Raw genomic sequence first — 21,930 nt, forward strand, 5'->3', positions numbered from 1 at the left:
AATTGTTACTTGATATTTCGAAAATCGAAATTTTACGGTATAATATGCATTGTTGTACTTATAACAGTCGACAAAAAAGCTAAAACCAGACTCTAACCGGTTGTCAAGCCATCATTTTCACGAATAATCTTGAATAATGTAAGAAATTCCATGGAAATAATCGTGATGAAGGATAAAGAATAATGTCACCGCAGCCGTAAGCGGCTACTTCTTTTTTCAGTTCGGATAAATATATAATATAGGGCCAGTTTACTATTTTTGAAATCCTGTCTGGTATCTGCCATTTATTGCACAAATTTTGCGATACTTATTGCACGAATCGTACGGTATTTTTACATTCCGGCGTTACTGGATTTACACGGTGAGTATTGATTGACAAAATATTTAAGGTAACAGGTCATTAAATGATATTACCTACCGGCTCCTTTGTTAAAAGCGGTCTAGTTAATCATTACCGACCGGTTATCAGGTCTGCAAATAGATACCGACCGGTTATTGTTCTATTGTTCTCTATACAATAGAAAATATGTGAAATCGAGAAACTCGTGCATTACAGTACACAATATTCACCGTAAAATAACGCTGAATTGTGGGGAGGGGGGGGGGATAATGACCACTTTGAATAGGAAAAAGGGTCAATATATATTTTAAAGATTAATCTCAATAAAAATTAGCGCATACGGCTGTAAGTACCATCATAACTTATATTCCAGATTATTTGTGAGAAAAACGAACTGGCTACTGTTCTGGCGTTGAAGTTTTGTGTTTCACCGATATTAATGAGTATAACAACGCACATTAAGCCTTCTTTAAAGTTTGCTTTTCGGTATACCTAACACATTTGCCGAACTATATAGCTTCATAAGATACTAGTTTTCGGTATTTATTTCCACAACTATGTCTGAATTTGCACAATCCTGCATATTTTAACAATTCTGCATTATAGGATAAATACGACGATTATATTATTGGTGCATATCGAATCAAAGTCAACTTCTGCATCTTTCTTTCCCAAAATATTACTTTCAGTGAGAGTATAGTTCATCTTAAGTATAAGACCGTTTTTCTTATTTTTTCCCAGTTATTTTTACATTACAATTTGGAACCAAGAATACGACTTGCGCTTCCATTCTAGACCGCGTGCTTACATGCGGTCTTATAACGGATAGTGCTAATTAAGAATACACGGAAAGAAAATTTATCCAAACATGCATGGATGAAATTCTAAGAACATTTAAAATCGGCCATCATAAAAAACAACAACAACAAGACCCTACTTACATAACTTTGTAACTACATGTATTACTAATATTTATTCATACAACCCCGTCTTTTACTTTCCTTTGAAAAAATCGTATATTTTAATTATATAAGAAATAGCCTGATCATCTATTTACCATAAAATTTATTATATATAAAGATAAAGTGTTCCGTTTTTGTTTTTATGATTAGAAAACATTTTTATCTTCCTCAGTATTTGTTGTTATGTATTCATATATCAAAATAATGATCTTACCTTTCCCTACTCGACAAGTTCTGTTTTCATTTTCTGTGACTAAACTCAACAACTACATAACCTAATGAAACCCCACGAAAATCACGAGAATATTCAAATAACACCTGATTTGTGAAAGAATGAATTACAAGAGCGTAGCGGATGGTATCTTTGCTTGGCTTTGGAATGCTTACTTAAACATGATAAAGTACATAAGTAATATGTTTCTTGTGAGTAATATTAATAAATACTGAGCTAAAAACTGATGTATGGATAGAAAAACAAAAGAGCATGAAGGTAAGATAGTTACCGCACTCGGAATAGTTCTGCATAGTATTTACAGACCCGGTGGCCTTTTAAAAACATCGATCGCTACACTCTCTCGGTCTTCAAATCGCCACCCGGGTCTGTAAATACTATGCAGACCTATTCCTCGTACGGTAACTATTACAAACATCACGAATACTTCTTACTCTCCCAGTTCTTTTTACTTGAGATCAATTTTATAACACTTTATAAACGTTTTTCCTCTAGGCTGTACAATTACAATCATCACTGAATTAATTAAATCGTGGCCTTTTTGACACCTGATTAAAATTCATTTGACATAACATTTGAATATTTGATTTAAAAACAAAATGATTTAACGAATTAATAAATGTATTGATCCATTTCTCCTAGCGCTGGCTACAAGAAACGAGGGTTTTCAAAAAAAATCCGTGCACTCCAGTTACTGTCGTGGGTGTTATTGATAAAAAAACATGAATTATTTATCACATAAAGGGGAAAGCCGTGTAACCGGCGTGTCGTAAAAAATCGTCATACCGTGGCCTTAGTTACGTAATACCGGCGCAGGACAACATATCTGTCTCATTTTAAAACCAGCCTTCATGACACTGATCTGGGACCGCTTGCCCTTTTAATTTCTTTGAAGGTATCTGTCGGTGTTTTACCAATAATTGCGCAAAATTAAAGATCGTCGGTATTTCCAAGACGTTTAGTGACTGACATTTTCACGTAATGACAGAATTGATGACACACGGAAATGTTTTGTTTACGACCGTTACAATATGGCAAATGACGTAATAGTTTCTAATTGTATATAGGTTGTGTGATTGAATAATTTGCAAAAAATGATTTGGTAATAGTCTGCTAATACCTCGTCACCTGAGGGTAAATAATTTGCAATTCATACGACACATTACTTATAAATACCTACTCTAATCTTGTTGTAATTTGATAATGAAATTGTGATGAGGAATGCCTCACTGCTGTATGAAGGCAATTCAGATATTACACAAATGCTTACCTCAGACTATAGTTCCGTAAAAGTGTAAAATTACAGATGTTTCATCTGATCTGTGGAGCTTGAGATGTATATTTTGCCATTGATATAAGTTTTGCACGATGAAATTGTGAAGTAAGATTTATCTTTTTTGTTAAAAAATGTCTAACTCAACGAAATAATCAATATGACAGCTGTGCTGGCTGATATATGAGAGGAGAAAGTAATCTGTAGTATTGTTTTCAGATTTCTTGGATTCCTTGGTCAATGTCTTGTCTGAACGATATAGTAGCTAAGGGTCAAACTTTTGAAAAAAAAAAAAACAGAACATTATATTAACAGAAAAAAGGTATGTCTCTACGAATACTAGATGTCTTGTTGTTATATGACAGCAATTAATTTCTCTTTCATAGATAGAGAAAGTTTTGCTTGATAACCAAAATTTAATAACTCATTTATAATTGTATAGTCTTTGAGCTTTCTAGGAAAATAAATATCAATGTTATAATTTTGACTTAGAATAACACCAACCCGTAAAAAGAAAAAAAAACAAAGAAACAAAATAAAAACATGATATTCTTTATGTACATACTTAACGACGAATCCATTTTAAGGTAACCGTAAAAACTATATTTATCTTTTTCTTTTTGGTTTTTATAGCCTCTTTTTCTTAAATTCTTAATGAATTTGAATTCTACATTAATATTGTATGAAAATAGTTCATCAAATAATTATGCAATCCTTTAATTGTGTATAGCTATAAATATATATGCATCGTTCAGGTATGTTATGCACAAAGAAATATTGTCGTTGTCGTTGTTGTTGTTGTTTTAATATTTCCTATGCTAATTTGTCTTTGCATAAATTAGATAACTGTTTTGCGGCATTGTTAGTTTAGGGTGTTGAAACTATTTTCTTAATTATGACTGTACGACATTGTTTATCTTCACTCATTCTTACTTAAGTTGGCATAAGGAAAGTATGAGTTTACGTTTCCAGCAATACAGTTGAATGTGTTAAGATACACTGCTTATAATGATCGACATAGCATTTCTATTTCATAATAAAGCAATCAAACAAACCTTTTTGTCCATCAAAGATGACGTGTCACGAAATTTCCTCGTCAGCGCTTACCTTTGATAGTATCTTTTTTGTGCTTTAATTATTTCTACTCTGTCAGATAGAATCTGTTGTGTGCTTTAATTACATACACTCTATCATCTGTGTTGTGTTGCCATCATCATTATATTGACGAGGTTTAGTTTATACCTCGTTACAAGTTCTAATAATCATGTATTTATTCTTTACAAGAAGTGTTTTATTTTTTACAATGCCTTACTTTTTGCACCACGACTATGATCTCGCTCAATAGTTATCTCGCTCAAGAGTTATCTCGCTCAATAGTTTTTATGTTCATGAAAAACTTTAGTGTCTTAGGGACCATATTTCTTTGAACAGACGTTTAATAAAGTCTGTAAGCACGTACGTTTTACATTTTATATGAATTAATTTCTTAAATTAAAGAATTAAGCTCAACGTGTGTGTTTTTCTGCATTATTACTTTTTATCAAATATAAAATCATAATAACGACTATACTTCAATTGTTTTTTCCTTGACAGGTTTAAGAAAGACGTTGAATTTATGTTTTTATTTCTTTTCTAAGTCCTGCCGTAGATGAAATGTTTTCTCTTGCCAGAATCTCTTGTATTTAATTCTTCTTCACATTTTTACACAATCCCATGGGAAAAATGATGGCAGTTACAGAATTTTCGAATTCGTTTGGCCGCCTTCACATAATGTGTATGGTTTTTGATATTTTTTCAATTGGTACAACATAAAATGGCACGAAGAAGTTTTCATTTTTAAATGATGTTAATTTTTTTCTGTTAGAAAAGAAGTGTAAATAAAATCATACTGTAATGTTTATTGAGAAACTCGGTCATTTCCCACTAATTTAAAAATAGAGGCAAATATAATGAAACATTATATTAATTTAGTATATTTCATGTTTTATCATCAGTGAATTAGTTTGAATAAAAAATAACAGTAAGGTGAATAAACTATAATATTTTTAGTTATATTTAAGTAATTGAATTAGTCGTATTATAAATAATGATAGTAATATAACAGAAAAGAGTTTTAGTTTAGAAAAAAGTTTCTTTCTGACAGTTGAATACATGATATGAATTTTAACCAACACTGTGATAAAGATAAAACTAAGTATTACTTTAATACAAAATGTAATTAAAGTGCATGCAAGTATTTTATCCCTGTATTCCTTTCGTTTCATATAATTAAACCCATAAAGCTGGGATGATAATAGATTATAATAAAACGACTCTTTTACTTGAAATTATATTAAGTATAAATACAACTTAATCTCCAATTTCGTTAAAGCTGTAGGATTTACTGGTACATACATCATTTGATATAGCACATATAATATTTATAGAACTTTTAATCAAGGAATATAGAAATGATGAATATAATATATATTTTTTTGCTTTGCAATTTTATTTTATAAAAGGAAAGTAATGCTTTTGAAACGTGTAGGTTAAGAAATATTCTGCTTTTATTCCTAGATAAAAATGATATAAATTGCATTTTGGTTGTTCCTTAGATGCTATTTTTCGCATGAAGAAGCCCGTTTTGTCATGCCCGCAATGTCATTTAACAGTTATGTGTGTGCACTTTTTACGCATGAATGATTTTTTTTGTTTACTTCTTTTTATTTTTGATAGCTATGCATGCTTTAAACGAACAAAACATTTGCTCTGTAGACAAGTGTATGCATATAAAAAATAAGAAACAAGCCAAATGCTTTAATCTTTATTTTGGGTGAAAAAACATTAGAGTCGTTGTTTTTCCTCTTTCTGGTATCTTCTGAGTTTGAACTTATATCTATTTCACATGTATTAGATATACAAATGTATCAAATCCAAAGACAGACACCTTATACTAGATGTCTGACATCTGTATCAGAGTAATCAGTAAGAAAATTCTATTCTGTTTTGAATAAGTATAACGTATTTGTTTCAAGAGTAAAAGTACATATTCTGCCATACAAAATACATACATGTGATGAGATAAATCTACTGACATATTTGTCACCAATTAAATACAAGCATTTTGTATGAAGAAATACTTCTAAATCAAAAGAGAAAGAACAACCATAGCTTAAGAATATAGAAAGCCTCTTAAGTCAATTTGTATCATAATGACCTGTTTTTGTTAGGATAATGATACAAAGAGTAGGAAAATAAGATGATAATAGGAGTTTCATTTTGTTATACAAGGCACTCAAGTTAGGTTAGATAAGCTGTTCTAAGTGCCCCGAGGTTGTAAGAGCTCCAACATTGTTACGATTTTATAAAGTCAATTTGGTATTTGACTGAAAGATAAAGTGACTTGCAAAATTGCCTCAAGTAATCCAAGAACATTTCTAGAATATCAGACTAGGCCTCGTTAACCAAAGTTAAAGTCAGTAATATCATTTGTCGTGACAATTAAAAGTGACCAAAAATGACACTATGTAAATACAAATTGCACTTATTATTATTATATCAACCAATCTACATGTAAAAAAACGTTTGTAAATAACCATTTTGTTACTTGAATTATATTTATGAACATCGACTGACACGGAAATTGCCAGCAGGATGAATGTTTTCTTTGTTCAATTACTGTATGTGTAGAAATATTCGCGGGCTTCAAATTTTCGCGATCTTCGCGGTGACATTCGACCCGCGAATTGATGTTTAGCGCGAATATTTCTACACCAATAATTTCTTAATAGTCATATTTTCGCGCTTCTATAGAACAATGTATATCAATGTGTGATATGATTTCACACTTTTTATTAAAATTTGTACTTAGTAATTGTGTTTGTTTTCCAAGTTATTCATTATTTAAAATCGTTAATATTTGTGTTTGTAATTTGTTCAGAAAAACCAAAACATGATCTGATCAGATGTCAAGACGTTTATGACACAAACTGTGAAAAAATATGCTCGTTAACGAGTATTCTTTTGTTTGCTATAATCTGTCCGCTAGACAATGTCTTTTTTTCTGTACAATAGAGTATTGTTTGACACCTGGTATTGAAAATAATTATGAACTTCCGCGATGATTACAGTAATTTTCTTTTTTAACCTGAGTGGTCTACGCGAATTTATGATTTTCGGCAGTCACCTTCGCGAATTCAAAATAGCGCGAATATTTGTACAGACCCCTAAAGTGAACCTTTACATGAAAATTTGCTTCCGCGAATTTAAATACACATTCAGTAATTCAAATTTACAAAATGGTTTTCACTAGCGGCATGCATATGTATTCAATGTATCTGTCAGGTGGCGCACTGAATTACTTACTAAAATATGATAAACAAGATCATCAAGGAAAGGCGGCGTTCAATGAACACAGCCTCCACCCGACCCAGCAACAAAAGTCAGCGGGAAGGAGTCCAGGAGGACCAAAACAAAAACAGGACAGGGCACAAGACATAGCACGGACAGGTCAATCAATAAAAGATAAATAATTTGTAACTGATAAGGAATTCAAAGAAAACAAATAAATGATTGAACAAAAGGCCCACAAAGTCACAGGGCACAGGGGACCGGGCGGGGGGGAGGTTAATCAAAGAAATAAAAACTAGGGGTAAAGGGGGAAGATACTTACCGTAGACGAGAAAACAACAAGGGACACAAGCAAATGTTTCACCAAAACAATATGAAACAGCATAGACATACATCTGAGGAACACAGAGGGGCGCCGCCTTGGAACGGTCAGCAGCAAAATAATGACTACTGGGGAGTTTAAACCTGTTAATGGTGCACCAAACCTCGCTCTTAGCCCCACCATGTTCCTATAAACAAGACATTGTAAATAAAATGAGTCCCCGCCAAGTGAAATTCTAACAGTTGTTATGGTTACAAAAGGTTAAATAAGTAAAACACTAAAATGATCATGTAAACACATATAAAAATAAACCCAATGACCATAACAAAAGTACTCGATGTCTTAAAGGAAGACAGACCAACAAGAAAATCACCTACAAGTTATTACCGTATCAGGGATCGTAACAAATATTCTTTTTGTCATTTTCTTCCTTTTCATAAAAGCATATATACCTTATCAATTTTGACGTCCCCAGTAACAAATTAGAAACCTCTGGAAAATGACATTTCTTTTTGCTAAAGGGTCATCATAGAACATTTCTTTACAGAAAGTAAAAAAGAGTTTTTTTATAGCCATTTAGAGATTTGTATGTCTTTGTTAAGCCTTGGATAGTGTATGTTATCTAATATCGCATCCATAACTTTTAGTAAACAGGCATAAAGGGATAGTCAGTTGTAATATTTTGGATAATATTATCCATCAATCTTTTCTGTATAAAAATAAATCTCAATACCATCAATCTTCATTTCAGAAAGACTTGTGTCACAATCTAAAGCCACAGGAGGTGATAAAATCTTAAGTTCGTTGTTTCCCGATATTTAAGTAACAATTCCTTTTCCCTATATTTTTTTTTTGCTAAAATTGGTAAACAAGATATAATCAAGTTAGTAGAATGTAATTATTTTTAAAAGAAATAAAAAGGAAATTTAATTGGACGTCATCCTGTTATGAAATCAAAGCATAGAAAGCGCTAAATTTGTTTGGGTCTCAGAATGCCAAAAAGGTGAAGGTTGTGAGATTATATACCAATTTGTTTGTAAAGTGTCACCAACTTCTGTTTCCAATGTTATAACTATAGTAAATTGGCTATAAGACTAATTGCAACACTGATATTCAATTCAATGTTTATTTGGCTTAAACAATGTAAAAAAACAACAACAAAAACATGAGTTGCCTGAACTGGGATTTTAACTTCTCGTGTAAACCCCTCGACCATGGGGAGTTATGAGATATCAGCCTGAAGAACACCATATTATTCTTAATTCTAGTTTGTAACCCTTATTAATTTCGATATATTTTGTTCACTGTAAACCTGTTGTTTAACACTGAAGTAAATAATCATGGAGCTGAATATAATCATATATATCTATAAGAATAACACAATAATAGAAATCTTCGACCAATAGGGAACTATTTCTTCGTGAAGAAAATTAATGCACTTGTCTTTTGGCAATCTTTACGCAGTGATCTCCCTTTATTTTTTGGGCGTTAACGTACATATGAAGGGAAGTAACCGCTTCGAAGAGTTTGGACTACATTCGGTATTTGCAAATAAGTACATTAAAGTCTGAAATTTCGCTACCATTATTTGTTTGGTCTGACGACCCAGATTCAAATTGTGGTTATATTGATGATATTGTCCGCATTTTTATTTTGATTTTGTTCCATGGTATCTGCTGCATGAACTTACCTTCGTAGGGTTTTAAATTCAAAAGATTACCATTTCATGTAAATGTTGATTTGGACGTGGTCAGTATTTCACCTTTAAATTGACAGGATGAATCAAACCAAGAATTCAATATTTTCATTTTTGCAGTTGTGCACATTCCTTTTGAAATTATTTTTCCTCTTTTTTTAATCACAACCAATCATTAACAAGGACGCCTATATCAGTCTTTAAGATTTTCGTTATAAAGTAATAATTTAACTTTGATTTCTTTTGTAGTTGTATTTGAATTTGTTGAACGACCATTTGATATATTTTCTTTGCTTTAAAACATTTTCATATCTTCACCATATTGATCTGTAATGAGTTGCATCAGTACAGTCCAGTAGTATCTGCGCAGCATTATAAAGTTGCCATATAGATATAATTTCTTTTATCTTACAGTAAAAATACATCAAGTTTTCGTTGACGTGACGAAACAGATAATTAAATAATTAATAATTAAATAATCAAATTTAAAACACGAATTCTAAGGATGTGACAATTGAGACATGAGTTTATTGAAAGTCTTCGTTATTTAATCATAGGAAAACAAGATGTTTTGACACACGCGTTTTCCCATGATAATTGTTAAAACATGCTTTCTTTATAAATAGTCAGAATTAGCGATAATGAAACTAATATAAGTTTGAGGGGCGAATAAGGGAAACTTAATTTTAAAGATACTTTTTCTATCGTGTATATGTAATAGATAGACGTTATAAAGGAAAAATAACTGTTTAAACAGCTCAAAGGGAGGGGCTTTTGAGTAGTTTAAGCTGTTTAAGACATTCAATAATGAGTTCAAATAAGCGTTTTACTAACGCAACGTTTTGGTGAACGGCTAAAGACGGTATGTGCGTAAAAGACAGAAAATTACAATTTTAGGTTTTCTCATTGGTCGTAAAGGTAGGCCAAAAGAAAAGTGAATGAAACGAATGACAAAGGTTTGATCCACTTTATTACAATGTATCTCTATTGTAAACATACATGCGTTATGTGGAATAATTGTTGTTAAACGTTATTCCGTACTATAAGCATTTACATGGTTTAAAACTTGTGAAACAATTACCCGTTTTTTAGATCTTAAATATTTTTAAAATTGCGTAATAATTTTGCGATAGCCGATCATCGAAGAGAAAGTTTTTGTAGAATTTATAGTGACATTATGCATATCAATTATTCAATGGTTGTTGAACAGATATAAAAACAACTTGACTTGTTGTCATACGCTCGTAATTTATACCAGCTTTACTGGTAGAGGAAGACCTCAGGTGCCCTTTATTTCAGGCACGAACGGGCACCTTGGTAGAACCACCGACGTTCCGTAAGCTAGCTGAAAAAGCTTCTTCACATGAAAGAATCCAAAGTCCCTGTCGGGATGGGATACAAACCCACAGCGGTGAGGGGCAAGTGGTTTGAGGCGAACGACCCACATATATGTAAATTCAATGGTTTTTACTAAGTCGTCAATATGATAAGAAAGAAAGCCATTTAAATAACAAGCGGCAAAAAGATCCAAGTAAATAACAGATGTGGCCTAATTATTAAAATGTATTATAAAATATTATGTATTTTTTCATATATTCCTGTGACATAAGATTGTAAACTTTATGAAGTCATGAGAACAAAGTTATAGTGTCAGGTTTTATTTTGAATTCGAGACTTTTTGCAAAGAAATCATATTTCCCCAGTTACATGTATTACAGCTGTAACATTAAAATTGATATGTTTTAAATATAATTTGTAAAATGAGAACCCACTAGTTGCTTTAATTTAGAGATATTTACCCACTACTGACTTTAATTTGGAGACATTTTCAATGATCAGCAAAATTGAATTTAATTCTATCAATGTTAGAACCCAACTGATGGTAATAAATATTCAACTGACGACTTTGTTCAAGGCTTCGAGGAAATAACTGTTTTAGCGAAGATATATGATAGCAGCCTTGATTTTAAAAGTAGAACAATGATTCTAATTATCATATTTCTACATCGAAACATTAATATTTTTGTGACATGTATCCTATAACATAATTACAGTCAACAGGTTAATCATCAATTTATTTATATGACTTTACTCTAAACTGTTAAATTAATCATTTAACATTGTTTGTGGGTTTTTGTTATAACAGATTAAGGTTTGAAAAACAAGTCGCACTTTTAATTATACGTACTATATTTACTTGCCTTTAGAACATTAAGAATATTTGTCCTGTTTTGACATATGATTAATTGTTAATGGCCTTTATACAAAGATTTTCAAAATCTGCTCCTCAATTTCTTATATGTTGCTTCCTACAAATAATAAACATTTTGCAACAAAGGGTTTTGCAACTTACATTTTTAATTTTGTCGTGTTGGACTTTCTTTAGGGATTCTTTATTTGTCTCTATTTTACAATAATTCCATTTGTTGCAAAAGCAGGTCATCAATAATTGTAAAACAACTACGCCGATAATTTCCTGAAAATAAAAAAAATCAATTTCAACAAGTTAGATTGTATTTTCTTAAATCGATTATTGTAACTGTTGCTTACCGATAAACTAATTTGTTGAGTTTTTTTAAACCGAACGAAATACAATTACCTCACTGCCAATTAAATAATTTAAAATGCAATTAAGTTTACCATCGATAAACCTTTACCTACAATATGCTTGTTAATGGTTTAATTGAGATAAGCTAAAAACATACATAATCTAAGATAATAGGGCAGACATATAGTATGCTACAGCGGAAAGCATTTGTTTTAATGCACAATGTCATAACGTTTCTATAATTTGCTAGAAATAATGAGAGAACTTGGGTGGAATAATTATCGCTTTTGGGTTAAAACAGTTTTGTTTATTTATTCCTTAAGAAAAGGATACTGTAATTACGCTATTGTATTATATATACAGTAACAAAACGTACAATTGTTCAGTCAGCTAAAAATAAATGTTTTATGTTCCGATAATATATTTATATTCCATCCTTATATGATGTCACCTGCTGTCCTGCTGTTGATCGGAAAATTGTTTTACCAATAGTTGTAGCAACAGAGCCGTATGCTTTCACAAGAATCACAAGTAAACGATAAAGTAAAGAGATCTCTTACCTCACCACACGGTTGGAAGATTTGAGCAGCCAAGAGAAATATTTCATACGTAAGAAAACATGGATTTACAAAATGGATCATTTAACGTTTTGGATATTCTTGCCAGGTTAAGTTTGCATAATAAATCATTTAACACTAGTTTATTTCCAGATGTGGATATGTACGAAGTTCCAACCTTTGTAGTTGCCCTGCTTGCTCTTCTATATGGTTCCATATCAGTTATTGCTATTATAGGTAATGGTTTGGTGATTATTGTTATAGCCAGAGATAAGCGCATGCAAACAGTGACAAATATTTTTATAGCAAACTTGGCCTTTGCAGACGTTATACTTGGAATGTTCACCATACCTTTTCAATTTCATCCAGCATTACACCAAAGATGGGATTTTCCCGAATTTTTATGTAAACTAGCACCGTCAGTTAAAGTGTTATCAGTGAGTGTAAGTGTTATAACATTGACTGTTATTTCCGTGGATAGGTACGTTGCTGTAATGTACCCGTTAAAAGCTGGTTTTTCAAAAAGCTCCGCCATTGTGTGTTTATTGATCATTTGGGGACTTGGTTTGGGATCATGTTTTCCCGAAGGTTATTACTACTATGTCCATTATATGATTAATGCTGAACTGAAATTTGTACTGACATGTGATGCTTCTTGGCCAACTGAAAATTTTGGAAAATATTACCATCTTTATCTTTTACTAGTACAGTATCTATTTCCACTGTTGGTAATAAATATTTCATACACAAGAATCTCGTGCAAGATTTGGGGAACAAAGCAACCAGGAAATACTGTTGATAGGGGAAACAGAGACAACGCAAGACAGCGAAATAAGAAAAAGGTATGTGGCTGGTGGTATATATTATATTCTTCATTAATTTTATTATATATTTTTTTATCCATTCACGTCAAAACAGAATCTAATTCTGTTATTGTCAATTATAAAATGCGAAAACGAAACACTGGTACAGTTGTATATCAATGGTCTATTGTCTTATTTAATGGAACGTCTAACGAAGAAATATGATTATGCTTAATTAAAAGTATGGACACATTTTTTTGTTACGCCTAAATTAAAGGCCATTGCAAAAATGGTACAAGAAAACCTTATACAGTAATTTTGTCTATTAATGTGCGAAATCTGACGTCACGTATCCGAAGTAAACGTTTGGTGCCCAATAAAATCCCTAAATGCTCAATGAATTGTTAATGGTGAAAAAACTCATAAGATAGATGGAGCACCTATTGAAATATTTTGAAATACTAAACCAAAGAATTATAGAATGTTAGTTTCTACTTATAGGCATAAGTTTTCCTGGAAGTAATAAGTTTATTGAAACATTCCCTAATCTGTTCCTTCAAACAACAATTACTAAGCAAAGAGTGTAGAATTTCTCTCTCACGGGTTTGAATCCACCCATATTACTTTTCCGACGCGTTATCAACTCGGCAACGCCCTAGTCAAAACCAATTGGTTTGCTCAATAACTGGTTTGCTCAATAATTAAGTACAAATTATCAATTAATTGGCAACTCGTAGTCTCCAAACGAAAGTAGATTTAGTAAAGGTTGCCATCGCAAAACAGTTAACCTTTGTAGACTCAACATTTCATTTTCACTTTGCAAAATAATTTTCGTTTTGCAAACCATTTTCAATTTCATTTTGAAAGAAAAACATTCATTTTCACGTTTAAAACAATGCTCACTGAAATTTCGCAGCCGTTTGATTTTTTACATTTTTGAAAAAAATATTGATACATGATTAATCTCAGAATAAAGACATTGATTAGCACAGTATCTTTTTTATTCTAGTTACAACAGTATATAAGATTGTGTCTAATATTCTTGTCATGAAATAAATACCTCTCTAATCTTTCTGTATTCTATTAGGGCACGTATGTTTTCGGACAACATTTTTTTTACAGTTAAGAAAGACAATACCATTAGACATTTATGTGTCGCAGTGTCCGTTATAGACCACGCTATTAAAGATGAATTATTATGAGGTTGCATTACATTGAAAGCTTAACAATAATGATTAGACGGTCATTTATACTCATGAGCCAAAACAATGCCAGTTTAAGTGTTTAAGTTACACAGTTTTATGTGAGACATCAACGATAGAAACAAGAATATCAAATAAATATAAAAAAATCATATTAATAAATTAGTAAATAAGTAAAATAAAGTTAAGCAAAGTAAACTTAGTCTAGAAACATAAGAAAAATCAAAAGTTGAAGTTGTAGTAATTGAAAATGTAATTAAGTAAAATAAAAGTAAAACTATGTAAGAAAAGGAAAAATAAAGAGATTAATAAATGAATAAATTAATAAATAAATAAAATTTATCGAAAATAAAAAAAATGGAATCGATCTTTTTATGATAAATGCAAAAATGTAAATGAATAAATAAATAAAAATGAACAGAAAAATGTAAATATATGAAGAAATATGACGTAAGATCGAAATAATTTTTTCTAATATTTATCCTGAACTTTGTATGCAAATTGATATCATTGCTGAGTGTAAAATATCAATAACTTATTGAAGCAAATATAATTTGTTATAATTCTCAAAGTTTATGAGATTGCATATCTTCTGAGGATAAATGCTGTTTGAGTTTTAAATTAGAATGCTGTCAAAATGCTTGGAAAAAAAGAGTAGGAAAACAATATTTGAGCATTGCGCTGAAACACGCTTTTTTAACAAAAGAATTGCTTCAAAATCAAACAGACAGTTCCACAACATGCAAGTGAATGACAACATGTTGCAAATAATTGTTGTGTCAGTTTAAATTCAAATGAATACTTTCATAATGCTTGCGAAAAAAGTGAGCTTTGCTGAAAAACACCTTTTTTTTAGCAAAGAAAAGTATACACAAAAACATGACAATTTTTTTATTGCTGACATTATTGACCTACAGTCTTCTACAGCGCTCATATGAAACGTGTTTTTTTTTACAATTTGTTTCTGTGACTGATATTCTAAATTACTTTTGTTTTTGATTAATGAAGTATATAATGAGAAAATAAGTACGTCCGAAGGGCAAAATTGCAAATTGCCAATGCAAACAGTTAAAACCCTCCTGAAATTGCAGCATAATATTATATTCGGAGAATTCAATTCTGTTTACGTATAATACCTTCATGGGTTATGTAGAGGTATTTTATTTAATAACCTTTCGGAGAATCAACCGGACGATTATGGAAACAAAATAATTTTACTGCCGATAGTTTTTTGTAAAAATATTTCCTAACATATTGTTTTACATCATTTTACCTTATGGAGCCTTAATATTGTAAGCCTTTGCCACCAGTATTTAATAAATAAGCAGGTCTGTACTTTTGCCCAGGCTATGATGCTGGTCTAAAATTTTGAAATTGAACTTTTAGGTGACTGATTTAATAATCAAAGGTTGGCATATCCGTTACACATTGAGAAGGTTTAAAGTTGATGTTAATTAATATACCGATAAAGCCTAACACTTCAGTCTTAGATGGTAAACTGAATTGCCAGAACAAAGAGATTCATGTTTATAACATGGAATAAGATATATGTTGACAAAGAAAATTTGTATTGAATTGTAGCATAATTATAATAATTAATTTAAAGCTGTTATAATTTCAGTATGTAATGATATATATTTATGTAATATTTTGTAATCGCTTCTGTCCAAATCTGCACTAAAATATTAAAATCGTAAAAAAAATACAATAAAGTTTTCAATAAAATATTTATTGTTTATTAAAAGTAATCTTAAAAAAAGAACTTATATGCTGTTTTGATATCTAGCTTCGACTAAAATGTCTGAACTAAATATAGTAATCATTTTTCGGTCATTGCCTTCCGGAGAAGTGTCACTCCCTGTCACCGAAAGATAATTAGCTTTTAGCAAATGGCTTTTATCTTTCAGCAGATCAAATACTACTGAGAGTGGTTGTTTCTTAATGATATGAGTCCTTCAATAGTAAGACGTTACAAAAGAAAAGAGGATGCCAAGCGACAGCATGCAATTGTTAAAAGCGTTTGTTTTGCGTCTTAATATTTTTGTCGTTGACCTAGTTAAGGTAAACGCGTGTAGTGTGTTAAAATGACCGTGATGTGAAACGAATTGATGTTCAAATGATCTCAGCTTTTGTAAATATGGCAGTCTTATATTTTAAATTATATGTAAATTGCTTCTGAATCATTTTAATTTGAAATTTATTATGCCATTTTAAACGGCATAACAGTCCAGATCAATTACTAATTATGAAATCTACAAGATGTTACTGACAGAACATGAAGTAGTATACAAAAATAAACAAGCCCTATGAACTTTAATACGAAACACTAACTAGAACATGTATTTTACATTTATTTGATAATAACAAAATTAATATGTATTTTAATACCTTTCTACTAACAGAAATAATGAGTGTCTACAAAACATTTTGACAGCTAGAGAAACACAATTAAATTGTCAACCAGGTACAATTAACTTCACATACATTATTCCACTCATGCATTTTTATAATATTATATCTATTTGTTAATGAAGACATCGGTGAACCTTCTTTTGTTCTTTTATTCCTTTTTGTATGAATATATACATTTGTATTCTTGCATTGAAATTCTCTCTAAAAGTCGGATCTTACGTCGGGTTTGTAAATTCGTATGTATATTGTTTTTATGAATGTAAACACCTTTCAAATAGTTCCAAGGGAACATAATATGCTTATAAAATTTCTGTTAATAGAGTTTATAAAAATGTCTGTAAATAAAGTAAGCAAGTTAAGAAAAATATAGTAAAGAAAAACACAAATCAAAAGTGAAAATAACCGTAGTAAAGTTAAAATAAAGTTAAAGAAATAGTAAAATGCACATGAAAAGCAAAGCAATACTACAGTATATCCATGATTTATGACATTTAGAATAATATAAGATATGAAGTTTTACATTCAAAAATGCAAAAATCCCTTAGTCAAAAACTTATCAAATATAAAACAAGGATCGTTAAACGGGTTCAATGAACTTTCCATAGATGTTTATATTTATATCACATATCTTTTTTATCAAAATCATTTTTTTTTCAAATTACACCAATAGCTTAATGTATGCATTGATAAGCACATTTTATACTTGTTTTATAAATTGCAAAAAGCACAAATGATATTAATAGATAACAGTATGCACAAATAAACTGTCAACCTTGTACATGTACAATGAACTTTACAGGCACTTTTATAATTATTTTATATATACGTGTTGATTTAGAAATTAATGAACCTCCTCTGTACTTTTAAACGTTATTTTCCCTACATTTATCAGCAATAATTGCATCGTAACCATCTCTCCAAAGTCGGATTTAATGTTGTGTTTGATCTATAATGAGGTTTGTGTATCCGTTAACACATTTCAAACATCTCTACGGAAATATAAAATCCTTATAAAACCGTTTCTAAGGGTGATAAACTTTCTTTATATTGCAAAAAAAGAGAAAATAATGTATGATGGCAGCAGAAGTCACAAAGAAAGATAGAAAGAATGAAACTAATATTAGCCAGTTAACTGGCCACAAGCTGCATGTTGTTTTTTTTGTCCAAGGAAAACTTGAATATGTGTTTTTATTAAAAGAGGTAACCCTTCGAAATCATTGAAACAACAGAATTGCATAGCAGTTACAAACTCGGTTTATTGAATCTGTATATAAGGAATAATAGACAGACGCTACCTCCCTCATAACCCCTAGCATAAACTTAAATGGCATTCAATCTTCAACACTTAGTGTCCTGAAATCAATGATCCCAAAAGAACTAGAAAAAAATAAGACATTACTGAAGTTAAATTTCGGATAACTTTACTCAGCTGCAGAAAAACGAAATTATTGATCTCAAATTTTGGCATTTAATATAATATGAAAACATATCACGCCATACAAAACGATGCATTTCAAACCAATACGCGTTAAGTAAATTGTTAAATAAGGCTTTAGAATCCCGATCATCTTTTGAATTAGTTTCTCATATAGTGAAAGATTTTATTCCCTGAAAATTTCAAAGAAGTCGTTAATTTTCTTTACATCTTTTTCATCTTTACAAGACCTCATAAGTTAGACAATAACTGTCAAATAATTGTGTTGTTGCTTCATTTGAAATGAAACTCCGCTGAAACGAACTGTTGAAGCACAATTCAATTTTATGAATCCAAGGAGCCTCATAAGCAGTTTTTCAGGCATTAGCATTGTCATTATAATGATGCTACAATTAAATGCTCAAGTTATCTTAATGAGACACAGAAAAGTAGTATTCGTTTAACAGACAAGAAAAACGTGCAAGAAATAAAAGTCCATAAAGTCAACAAAATCAACAAAACAAATGATGAAAACAACATCAGGAGAACTTTACATACATGCTGATCAATGCAAAATATGCAAACACAAACTAAAATGACCCAAAAATAAACAGCATACAACTGAAAACATTACTACCAAACAAACACACAAACAAACGTTTATCTTACAAAACATGAGCCCAGAAATTATTTGAGTGTTAATACACTATCGTGACGCATTTGGTTTTTAATTAATTAATAAACAATACCTTTTTAATATACATGTTGTCAATATTTAGAGCAAGACTTATATATAAATATTTATATCAGTTACTGGAGATAAGGTGTTTATAATAAAAGATCACTTAATACGTTGTTTAAAAAGCTTAAAATTATCTTTTGAATATCAAATTACTTAGGAGAATGCATTGCACGAAATTTAGAACTAAGATGGTCTTCGTATCGTTTAAATATAGAGACTGGCAGACATGGACACATTGTGAGACCGAACAGGAAATATTCATTTTGCAACGTAAACAATAAAGAGGATGACTACCATTTTGCTTTAATTTGTCCCACTTATTCTGACTTAAATATTATAGAAATAATTATGAGAAAATGTAAAATAATCTTTAAGTACGTTAATTATCCTAGGAACGGCATAATGCCTAATTCTTTTACTTTCAGGTTGTTAAAATGCTGATCATTGTTGTACTGTTGTTCGTGATTTGCTGGATGCCCCTACAACTCTACAACTTTATAAAAGAGATATACCCACAAATAAATGAGTAAGCTCTTTATTTAACTTCTGTTTTATTGATATTTCGTACAGCCTAAATAAAATGAAGTACTGTGCACATGCCACTGCATTTATCAGCATGTATTTCTCTGGTTGTTAACATCAACTGGGCTTGTTGTATTAATGCTATGAATAATTTTGCCTGCTGATAAAAAGTCTGTAAACATGTTCTGCTAGATCCGTAGATCAGCTTCAAGCGATGATAACATTTACGAGTGAAACATATATATTGTCCCCATAACTGCATGTTTTATGACTGATATAGGAAATGTTATACTTTTATTTCTTCTGAAGGTTTCAAGTCACACCGTCATATGATGACTTCCCATAACTTTACAAGTGGTGGAGGTAGACCTCAGGTGTCCGTCTGTGCATTTTTTTTCTTGCATGTATGAGCAGGAACCTGAGTAGAACAACCAGTGTTGCGTAAGCTAAATTGATCGATATATTAATTTACAAAGGAAATGATATTAATCTTATATTCTCATTTAACGTACGTATCATTCTTATGGAATTCATCACGAGTTTATGTGATTTTGTATGCACTTGCTATATTAATATTCATAAATATATTGTTTAAATGACATTAATAAAAAGATGTGCACTGGTTTTCATATTTTTCAGATATAAATATATCAAGATTGTATGGTTCTGCTCAAACTGGTTGGCAATGAGCAACTCTTGTTACAACCCTTTCATATACGGCCTTCTTAATGTAAGCTTTTTAATGTTGTCATATTTTACGTGAAAAATATCTAACGTGCTTTTACCAGTCAATATTGTAAATAACAATTATTATGAAGTTGAGTTTTTTTTTACAAAAAAAAATAACACTATATATTTCCATTTTACAATTTATTCATTAGGTCATCATGTAATGTTTAATGTCATTTTAAGTTCTTGTAACATGTATTATCCATTAATATACAGTTACAAAAGGTCTGCGTTTACTTAATTAACACTCTTTCCTGAATTTTACACTTTTAAGGTCAAAGTTAGCATTATTTTGTAAGACAATTTATGACATTATTGCAAAAAAAAAAATTACCTCATAGGAACTAATAATTATTATTATTATCTTATCTATTTTATTATTTATTTATTTTTATGTTTATATTGGTTTGCAGGAAAAGTTTAAACGCGAATACCGTCTTATGTTTTCAAAATCAAAGTGTATGCAGAAGCCCTCGTCAGAAAACAATTCGTCACAGTTTGGAAATGATGGCTCGAACGACATCAATACGAAACGAATAACACTGACATTCAGGTAATTTTAGCTTATTTAATTGTACCATTGGTGCTGATTTAGACATGGTGGACAATTGATAGAACTTAAGATTAAGTAGTTGGCAATTCTGTTTTCGCACAGTGTCGTTTGTAAGAAATGCTACAGGAGAAAGGGGTACTCATTTTCATTTGTAAGTTACCGAGGCATTTTTTTTAATTACTTAAATATAACACATGACATTTTGTCCTTATAATGTCGTTGAGACATAATTTAACACCAGCAAAATGCAGTTCATACGAAATTTTAACTTGTATAAAACTGATTCTTATATGTTGAAGAATTAATTATATAAATATTTCAGTATTTTAGAAACATTTTTTTTTGTTTAAATGCCACCAAAACTGTGTTTTTTTAGGAAGAAAAATGTAAGGGTTACATACGAAAGTCCGGTGTAGACATTTCAACTGCATGAATTCCCGAAGTCAGCTTCATAATCCTCAATTTCAACTTCACGAACTCACGATTTCAACCTCATGAATTCACGATTTCAACTTCACGAATTCACGATTTCAACTTCATGAATTCACGATTTTAACTTCACGAATTCAACTTCGTGAATTCACGATTTCAACATCACGAATTTACGATTTCAACTTCATGAATTCACTATTTCAACTTCATGAATTCACGATTTCACCTTCACGAATTTCGTGAATTCGTGAAGTGGAAATCGTGAATACATGAAGCTTAAATCGTGAATCAGTGAATGCCGCATGTTGAAAACGGGAATTCACGAAGTTAAAACTGTGAATTCACGAAGATGAAATCAGGAATTCATGAAGTTGAAATGGCCCTACCGGTCTTTCGTAATTACATTACATGTTCTGTTTTATTCGTAAGGTTGTAACATTCTAATAACAAATATCTTTTCTAATTTATTCAAAAGGCCAAGCCATAGTCATGCTGGTGCTCAGTGTAATCATAACCTGACGTCAGGTCATCGTTGTAGCCGTGGAAACGGATACGTTACATTTATTGTAAGAGGAAAAGCTGAAAACTCGTTTTGAAGCACAAGGAGTGTAACCACAAAAGAAAACAAAAAACAATTAAAAAAAACAATTAAAATAACAAAGATACAAACACATAAAAGAAGAATATTAATGAAATAATAGCAAAACACATTACAGGTTTTGTTGAATGGATTTTATTTTGAATCAAAATGTCCCACTGTTCATTTTGAGATACTGTATGGCTCTTTTGAGATCGTGATTTGGCATACCAATATATTGTATTTTAAGTCAGAACTGAGTGTATTACCTCAACTACATCGGCG

At 30.8% G+C, this 21,930-nt stretch overlaps 1 protein-coding gene across 1 annotated transcript; it reads left to right on the forward strand.

Annotated features, from left to right (window-relative positions):
• The first annotated feature begins 12,321 nt into the window (after positions 1-12,321).
• Positions 12,322-21,664, forward strand: LOC132720607 (neuromedin-K receptor-like). Its single transcript, XM_060704765.1, has 5 exons — positions 12,322-13,101; positions 19,258-19,358; positions 19,994-20,084; positions 20,497-20,636; positions 21,544-21,664. The coding sequence occupies exons 1-5, from the start codon at positions 12,322-12,324 to the stop codon at positions 21,662-21,664; spliced, it is 1,233 nt and encodes a 410-aa protein (XP_060560748.1).
• Positions 21,665-21,930: the final 266 nt, after the last annotated feature.

This window comes from Ruditapes philippinarum, unplaced genomic scaffold (assembly GCF_026571515.1).
Source record: "Ruditapes philippinarum isolate M1 unplaced genomic scaffold, ASM2657151v2 ctg3337_1_1_1_1, whole genome shotgun sequence".
Classification (NCBI taxonomy): Eukaryota; Metazoa; Mollusca; class Bivalvia; order Venerida; family Veneridae; genus Ruditapes; species Ruditapes philippinarum.

Coding starts and splice junctions, on each gene's coding strand:
- LOC132720607 (XM_060704765.1), top strand. CDS start 12,322: ATGGATTTACAAAATGGATCATTTAACGTTTTGGATATTCTTGCCAGG. Junction 20,085..20,496: donor TCATATACGGCCTTCTTAAT/GTAAGCTTTTTA, acceptor ATTGGTTTGCAG/GAAAAGTTTAAACGCGAATA. Junction 20,637..21,543: donor CGAATAACACTGACATTCAG/GTAATTTTAGCT, acceptor TTTATTCAAAAG/GCCAAGCCATAGTCATGCTG.